General features: G+C 43.7%; 1 protein-coding gene across 1 annotated transcript; it reads right to left on the reverse strand.

Annotated features, from left to right (window-relative positions):
- Positions 1-1899: 1899 nt before the first annotated feature.
- Positions 1900-8679, reverse strand: LOC123083763 (putative disease resistance protein RGA4). The gene is made up of 2 exons (XM_044505701.1): positions 2569-8679; positions 1900-2369 (listed from the first exon to the last, which is right to left on the reverse strand). Exons 1-2 carry the CDS (start codon positions 6707-6709, stop codon positions 2260-2262), a joined length of 4251 nt encoding a protein of 1416 aa, XP_044361636.1. The 5' UTR covers positions 6710-8679; the 3' UTR covers positions 1900-2259.
- Positions 8680-9628: the final 949 nt, after the last annotated feature.

Below are 9628 nucleotides of genomic sequence, written 5' to 3' on the forward strand. Positions count from 1 at the left end.
GCGAGGCCACCGAAGGTGGGGGAGGAGAGCGCAGCGACGCGATAGAAGGTGGGGAGGGGAGGGGGAGGGGGGAGAGCGCGGCGGCAGCGCGGCGGTGAGCCGGAGAAGAGACCCGAGCGGACCGCGGCGGCCAGCCGGAGAAGAGAGTGAGGGCGAGGACCGCGGGTTCGGTCGGAAATAGATGGAGGGGGTTTTCGCAAGAAAACCGTTGCGACAACTAAATCCGAACTGAGGGAGTATGTAATAACAGAATTCGTGCTTAAGATTTAATCAATATTGATTCCACCACAGCATGCACGCCTCCTATCTGCTAGTGCGGCATAACAGAGAAACAGGACTCTGATCTAGCACTAGCTTATAAAAGCAGAGCGCTAACTGAGGCAGGCTGTAAAAAGAAATATACTCCGTAGTAAAAAACACACCAAGAGTAAATTCATGCTTGAGAAGATGAGGATGCAAACTGTCAACTGAAGCTGTGCCAAAAGTAATCAAATGACACAAAATCTTATATTATACTACTAAAAAGAATCCTTTGCCCGCTCTTTTGGTTCCTCCCTCGTAAGCAGCCAGCAAGTTATTCAGATATCAGACCGTCTCTGGGCTACATTGAAGAACAAACAGACATGCGAAACTGAAGACTAAACTGCTGCTGATCCACCCAAATGACAAGCAGCAAACCAAGTCCAGATCAGATAGATCGTCTTGGCTGGCCTGGGATGTGATTGAGCGATGGTCGACCCAATGCCAAGCAGTCACAGTGCACTGCAGGCCCCGACAATTCTGCACTGAGAGCGACGGCGGTGCAGAAGCAATCACAGGCAGCAAAGTTTATCAACAAGTTGGATGGTTATTACCTCCTGCTAAAGGATGATTCGGCATGCCGCAGCGATCTGTCTGCTCAGAAAGCCCCAACATCTATCTCCCCAGTAACCAGCATTGCCGCGATACAGCAAGTTGAAGGCCAATCTATCAATGTCTTGTCAACCAAATAATGCCGCTGAAACTAGATAGATGCACATAGGCAGCTCACAAGCGTGAGTACACATCCCAACTAACCTGGGGAAATATCAAAGGAAAAATCACTCCTTTTGTTCAGACAGACAGATGCTAGACAGGAGCAAACAGTTCATGGACCTGAGCTTTTTCTCCCCCCAACTTGTACTACTTGATCTGTACAAGTATCGAAACAGGTAAAGAAAAAAGAATTACATTTCAAATAGCACGTGTTCTGAACACGTAAAAAGGTCAACAGTAAATGTCTTCTAAACTAATAAACGATGCTGAAACTAGATAGTACAAAGGAGTAGCTCACAAATACTGAAACTGGAATCCATTCCTCCACAGGCAAACATACAGTTTTGCGGCAGAGCAGAGTAATTCAACAGTTGATCTTACATACGAGGAGAAATGCCTCCAGAGAAACTCATTCCTCCATGGGCAAACATACAGTTTCTCAACTGCACATACAGGGCCATCGCAATCAACAAGTATCGGCCTCTCTCTCATACATACGAGGAGAAATGCCTCTCTCTCATACAGATGGTGAAACCGCTGCTTAACTGTATATTATACTCCCTCCGTTCCAAAATAGATAACCCAACTTTGGGCTAACTTTGAGTACAAAGTTGGGTCATCTATTTTGGAACGAAGGGAGTATATATATGCATATCCAGAGATGATAACATCCATCCCACACCTCACTATATGCCTGTAAAACTTCACGTCAAGCAAGCATGGCCAGAAAGGTTTGTGCTTGATCTGGAAAAGGCACCGGAGCAAATGAACAAATCACAGTTTAAATACTACTAGTACCATCTGGACAAGTTAAGAGCCATTGTCTTCTCAACTAAAGTAACTAGGCTGAAACTAGATATATAGCTCACGTTAAAAGTAAGCCAGCTTCTACTAAACCTGGCAAGTATCGGAATCTTGAACAAGATAAAGGTCCGAGTTTAACAGAGAGCAGATAACAATCATGGCATGAATTGGTACAATTTCTGAAGCAAAATAAAATAGACTACCATGCCCTTTCTACGTTGTTTCTTCCCTGTTTTACTCGCTTGACTGGGCAGCAGCAAACCAGAACAAGATGAGATCTTCTCGGCCTAGGATTTTGATTCAGAGATGCTTGACAGTTCTCGACCAAGTGCGACTGAGGCATAGTTCAGTTGTAGAAGCAATCACAGGCCATTCCCCTAGCAGAGCAGAGCAACAATCAGAATCAGAATCCATGCCCTTTCTACATGGTTTCCGACCTGTTTACTCCTGCCTAGTGGATCGTTGGCGTTCCTTGGCTTCTGTAGCGGCGTTCCTCCGCTCACGGACTAGCCTTGGCATCTGCTTCCATGTCTTCGGTTTAAGTGCCATCACTGCACATATCACAAATGGCATCAGAACAAACACATACTACAAGCTAATGTAACATAAAAATTTATACCGTACAGAAGTAAAATAATGGAGAACAAACTTGTACAGACATGCTGGCGTGGCGTGGAAGATTTAATGGAATGGATGACTGCATCTGTTTATTAAATGTGGCAAAGATAGAAGGACGTGCTGCAAGCATACCTTCATGCTGGGCATCGAGTTGTTTGTATTTGATGCTGCCCAGTTCCTGCTGCAGGCATCTAGGGAGCTTTTTTATAGCAGGGCAGCCTGTAATTTTAAGAAACCTGAGAGAACTGTATACGTGCGGCTCATTCGGCAAGGATGCAAGGGTACTGCATCTTTGAAGACCAAGGACTTCCAGCGATGGGGGGTGCTCTCCCGACAGACACTCCAATGATGTCAACCCACTATTGCCAATAATAGTCAGTGCTTTGAGAGGTGCAGGCAGACAGAGAGTCCCACCCAACATGCCAGCACAGTCCTGTATTCCTAGAACTTCGAGATGGGGAGGAAGTAAATGCACTATTGCTGTTGCTGCTGCTGCTAGTGGCTCTGGCATGATAGGACTTCTGCTTATGGAGGTAGTGAGTTGTGGTTTCTGGAGCCCACCCAACTGACATGATAGGACTTGAATACTACTGCAGTCAGCAATTTGTAAGGTATTTAAGGATGGAGGCAGATTTAGAACCGCTGGTAAGCTTCCACATCCAACTAAATGTAGATCTTCTAGGCATGGATAAAAGTGATTCATGGGTGAAGAGGACAACTCTGATACAGCTGTAGGCACGATTGCCTCACTGCTAGTAGATCCTTCAACTAACTCTGCCATGCCCTGCTGCTTGCCAAATATATATTCAAGCTTAGGACACGACCTAATCTCCATGCTCTTGAGAGATGCCGGGCCAGTGATCATCTCTACCACACTTTCACACCATTTTAACTGAAGAGACTCCAGACCTCTCAGGTGCTGGCTCCTTTCGGAAGCCAATGGATCAAGAGGAGCTTGTGCATATCCAGTCAGATTTTCGCAGTTTGTAATCACTAATGTCCTCAAGGATACCAAGCTTTGGAGCACTTTCTCTGGCCAGTGGACGAGCACATCGCATCTATCAATTTCCAACTTTTTAAGGTGTACAAAATAGTCCCACGGCTCTAGTGCACCTGGTCCAAAGAATGAGTTGCAGCATCCTAACTCCACAACTGTAAGAGGGGATTTCTGGTTCCATTTCTCCTTGTTATCCACTGGTACAATTGAAGTGCACTCAGCCTCTGATGTTTTTTCTGTGTATTCTAGCTTCAGTGTCAGATTGGTCAGTGAAGACAAATAACTGTGTACACAGTGGAAGATCTCTTGTTTGCCATCTATAATATGTAATACACTGAGATTTGGTGCTTCAGGTAAACCTATTACCTCTGGGCATCTCAAAACAAACAGCTCCTCAAGCTGAGGAAACAATATCTGTTCACCTTCAGTAGCAGCACCCCATCTCTGAAACCTCTCTAAGTCTATCATTTTCAGCACCTTTAGGGAAGGAAACGCTGAGTGTATCAATCTATAACCACCTTCACTGCATGCTTCTTGAAGCAACGGTGCTTCAGGTAACGCTGTCAGCTTTGGGCATTTCTCAATTGACAGTTCCTCAAGCTGAGGAAACAATATCTGTTCCCCTTGAGTCTCTTCGACTTCATCCCATCTCTTAAAGCTCTCCAAGTCTTCCAGTTCGAGCACCTTTAGGGCAGGAAATGCTGAGCGTACCAATTTATAACCACCTTCACCACAAGGTCTTTGCAACAATGGTGCTTCACACAATGCTACCAACTTTCCACAATGACTAATAAACAACTTCTCAAGCACAGGAAATATTGTCTGTTCTTCTTGCCTCTCATCTATTTGCCACCATCTCTCAAAACCCAACAAATGCTCTAGTGTAAGCACCTTCAGTTTTGGAAAAGTGAAGATTGTACTAGATCTGAACAAAACTTGCAATCTTTGGCAACCAACAAGATGGATCTCAACCATGTTTTGCAGCATACCCATGCACTCTCCTCCATAGGAATATATCTTCAGAACCTGCAGCCCACCACGTGGTTTGAAATTGTCGAGAACCTTGCTATCACAAACAGAATTCCATCTTAACGTCAGTTCTCTGAGATCCTTCTTGTTTCCAAGGTTTTCCACTTTTTCCTCTGCTGCTATAACATTCTCTATCTGACATAGGTCTAACTGCCCACCAAGGTTTAAATGCTGCAGCTCTCCGACATCACTGCAATCAAGGCCAGTAACTGCTGCCACAAAACATGTGAGCGTCTGCAGCTTTTTGAGTTTTCCGAGTTCTGGAGGCATGGACTTCAACTCCGGACATCCATGAGTGTAGAGGTGGCAGAGGGAAGTCATATACTTCATTTGCCTCGGAAGTCGATCAAGATAAGAGCAGTAGGAAAGGTCCAGCATTTGCAGGTTATATAGAATACTTATATCTTCAGGAAGTGATTTGATATAACTCCACGAGAGATCAAGGTACCTCAGGTGATGTAGATACTTTGGTTTTAGTGGAAATGATTCTGTCCACATACAGAGCTCTAAGGCATGCAAAGAGCTGTATTTTGACAGATGCTTCAACGAGCTTTGCATAGGACTATCACATATGAGTGTTTGAATGGCAGGGGATCTTTTCTCCAAAGAATCATTCAAAATACCTTCTGTTCCTTTACATGATAAAAACAAATGCCGAGCAGTATCTCCAAGCCACTCAATTTCACTTAGCTCCATAGTCGCAGCAACACATTCCTTTTCCATAACAGACATTGCAATATCATGCATAAGATCGTGGATTTTACATGAATTTCTTGAATAATAACCCCAGTCTTCTTTACTCTTCTCTATATCCAGAAAGAATGACCTTGAAGCAAGCTCATCAAAAATAAGTTGTCCAATGATTTCAAGACTATCTTCCTTGTGTTGAGGGATAAAGCCATTTGCGATCCATAGTTGGATCAGCTTCCCTACATCAATCTTGTAATCCTTTGGAAATACAGCACAAAAAGCAAAGCACTGCTTCATGTGCGATGGCAAATCGTTGTAGCTAAGCTTGAGTATTGGCAAGATTCCAGTTTCCTCAGTGCAAATGCTGCTTCTAGATGCTATAGCCTTCCATTCTTTCACGGTGGCCTTGGTACGAAGTACAGAACCCAGTGCACTTGCAGCTAAAGGAGAGCCACGACATCTGTTCACAATCTGATCAACCATCTTGGCTAGCTCAACAGGCTTTTTTTTTCGGGAACTGAATGCTCCAGCCTCAATAATTTCCTTTAAGAATCTATCATCCAAACGACCGAGAATGTGGGTATCTGCACCCATAATTTCAGCAACTCCTTTATCACGAGTTGTTGTCAGCACCGCACTACCCATGGCACCATGCTTAAGATGGTCCTTCAGCCTTTCCCACTTATGGACTTCTCTGTTCCAGACATCATCCAACACAAGGAGATACCTCTGCCCGCTGACCAATTTCTGAAGTCTCTCTAGTTGTGGTTTGTTTGTATCATCATTTTTCTTGGGAGATGCTTCAACTATACTCTTGGCTAGGGAGTTCACATCAAAGACATCAGAGACACATACCCACAGCAACAATTCGAAATGCTTCTGAATTCTAGGTTCATTGTATATGAGTTGTGCTAATGTGGTCTTGCCAAGGCCACCCATTCCAACGATGGGAACAACTGCAAGATCTGCATTGTTAGCTTGACCAAGTAGTGTAGCAACAATATTCTTCTTATCTTTGTCTCTGGACCTGCTTGCAATTTCTTGTGGGTCAGTGATAACATAATCGGTCTGCCTCCACTCCATGGACACCGGCGGCTGCGGTTGATACTTGAACCCAAAGACCTGCATCTCTGCTATGAGGACCTCAACGGCTTGCAAAATCAGGCAAAGCTTGAGGCCCATTTTGTAACGGAACGCAACACGATTGTGAGTAGGGAAGAGTTTTATTACATCGAAGCCAAGCTTGTTGTAGTGCCCCTTCTTCCTGGCTTCACGGCGGAGCGCTTCATACTTGAACTCGTCAAAGACTTCATTTGCTTCATAGGCCACAGTCTTGAGCTCCTGAAGCCAGGCTTTGGCACCTTCTCTATGAGCCGTGGCCTGCTCCTCGGCATCGGTGATGACGTCGAGGATGGCCGGAAGCTTACGCTTGAGAATCTTGTGCTGCTCCTCCATTCCCTCCATCACCTTGTACTGGTCCAGGAGGGAGCTGGATGCCTTGCTCATCAACAGGGACACCAGTGGCCGGATGGCCATGGCGGCCACCACCTCCGCCATTGGAACGCTCACACGATTGGCACAACAATGGGAAACACGAGCACGGAGTGGAATGGAGAAGAGAATGGTGTGAGCAAGACGTGCATGCTTTGCTTGTATGAAATTGGAAGCCAACGTGATTATTGGCTTCTGGCGAGTCAAGTAGATGAGTTTGATTGCTAGGAACCAATCACAATTATCCAATTGTGTAACAGCTCAGCACAGGGCATTCTTTTTGGGCTAAAATAGAATAGGGACAACCAGCATACCTTGGTAACAGCTAGGGGTATCTTCAGTTCTTAATAAGGCACAGCTAGAGCGCAAGGCAACAGACAGTCAGAATATTGCAAGTAGAGCAGTATATTATGAGTTTATATCAGGTGCATCCAATGCATGTTTTCAAAAGTGACGTTCCATTGGTTGTGACTTTAGCAGATGGTAGAGGAATGCAAATTAAAAAAAAAGTAGCAGGAATGCAAATTAAACAATTACCTCCACTGACTACACATGTGACAACACACCTACTGTGCAACAACAAAACATACTTATCTCGAGTACCTGCCTCCCAAGGACACCAGAACATTAGTTTTCTTGATTAGTTGAATCTTGAATGCGTCACATACTTGTCTAAATATGATTGGGTACAGGATTGATCTTGGAATGATCATAATCAGCCGTCAAAGGATTAATATTTTATTCATATAGGCAGATATAATACATTACCTACTGATGGGACACAAGAAAGAGGCATGCTTGCTAACCTTATGCTGAGATTCATGCAAGTTGTGGTAACACACTCCACGGTTTTTAGGAATAAATATATAATTTTAATCTGCTCATGTACCAAACAAACGTAGAAACAGTTAACAACCACGATGAGATTATATGCAGCATCATTTTAATCCTCATGAGATCAGACAGCCATACTTAGTGCCAAGAATGAACAAGGTGGTTTGCATTTACGATGCAGGTTTTAAATTAGTCAAATTGCTAAACCAAGGCACTGGCAGACATATGGGACAATGTGCACTTCAGTTACAAAACGTCCACTTGCAGGTAGGAAAACAGTATATGTCAGTACATCCAGAACATTGCAAGTGGAGCATTATTTTGTGTATTTATGTCAGTATACATCCAACGGAGTTTTCAAAAGTGACGTTCCATTGGCCGTGACCTTACCAAAGGTACGAAATTTCTGTCCAATTAAAAAAGGTCCCAGTAAGAGAAATTAAACAATTACCTCCACTTACTAGACGTGTGATAGCACACCTACCGGGCAACAACAACATATACCTATCTCGAGTACCTGCCGCCAATGGAGGACTGCAATATTGGTTTTTGTGGATTCACTGAATCTTGATTCTTGAATGCATCACCCCTGCTGAAGAGAGAAGACCCAGAAGCAAGTGGTTATTTCTTGTCCCTTTTTAATGACTCTTATTATCGATCTCAGAAATGATCATGATGATTATTTCTTGTTCATATGGACATATGTAATACTTAATACACTGATATCATAAATCATAACTTGACCATCTTCCGTTATTTGATGATGACAGAAAGGCGTGTGAGCATGCCTTCCAATTTGATAAGTTCAATATGTTGTGTTGCACTGTTGCTGCAAGACAGTGAAACCCCCCATAAGGGGACATACGAAAAAATTCATATCATCTCAACGAGCTCAAGTTAACTAATTAAAAATCATAACAAGCCTAACTTTCTAACTGTACAGTGAAGCAAAAAATTAAAGATAGAGAGGGAGAAGCATGCTAACCTTACGCTGAGACCAATGCAAGTTGTAAATTGTAATTACTAGCGACGCTCCTCAGTTCTTAGCACGGAATAACCCTAGAATTTTAACCTGTTGACGCATCAAGAAAATATAGGACGACAGTTGCAGCAAGCTCTGATGAGTGAGGTTGTATGCAGCATCTTTTTAACTGAAACAGCACGGAAGAGGCCTACTAATACAACAGTATATTAACAGGAGACTTGCCATCATACAGATGTGGATTGCCAATTTACAAGATGAACTATGTGGCGTCTTTCGGACTGCTGATGCCCGTGGTCGCCGGCGCCATTGACGGACGGCGAGCGGCGGCGGTGGGATTCGTTAGAGTCGCTGGACCAGCGCCAGCAGACTCGGCGGCGAAGAGGAAATGGGAGGGGGGAGAGATGCAGAATCGGGAGAGTGTTGGTGGGCCTCACAAAAACAGAGCCCAGTTCAAATCTGCCCCCGGTTTCTCTCAAAAACCAAATTCTCCGGCCCTGACATCACGTTACTTATTTCATCCCCTCGCAGGGAAAAACATGTTGTAGATTCTCAAAATAAAAGAAAAAAACTTTTATAAATTGATTCTCACCCAAATAAATAAATACTAAATCTGTACTAAAATCTCAAAAAAATGAAAATATATATATATATGTGGTGTTTCCTGAGAAATGATGAGAATGGAATGAAGAAAAAAAAAACTCTCCCATGGGACCTCCTACTCTACGCTCTAAGTGTCGCTAGAACATACAGGCAACGCAACATGGATCGGCTTGTTTCGCTCCCTACAAGTAGTTGGTATTGTAGGGTACTTTTTTCCCGGTTTTACCATGCTTTCTACAAGATTTTTGCGGATAAAAAATATATTGCAAAATGAAATTACATGTTTTTTAATGTCCATCCCTCATTTAGAAAACTTCACAAATTATAAAAACCATTAGACTTATTTATCGAAAAAGGCTTTCGCCCCGCTTTATATGTAAAGCACCACCACACATTACAGCCAGCATCAAGGAAGGAAAAGAAAAGAAAAGAAAAAAAAAGAAAATCGACAAGATACAGACACTACGGAACAGCGAACGCCGGCCTCAGATCATGCCAACAGCGCGAACGCGACAAGGGAGCAAATCATCACCGGAGGAGATCCACGCTCCATCAACTCCCAAGGG

Source organism: Triticum aestivum, chromosome 1B (assembly GCF_018294505.1).
Source record: "Triticum aestivum cultivar Chinese Spring chromosome 1B, IWGSC CS RefSeq v2.1, whole genome shotgun sequence".
Taxonomy (NCBI): Eukaryota; Viridiplantae; Streptophyta; class Magnoliopsida; order Poales; family Poaceae; genus Triticum; species Triticum aestivum.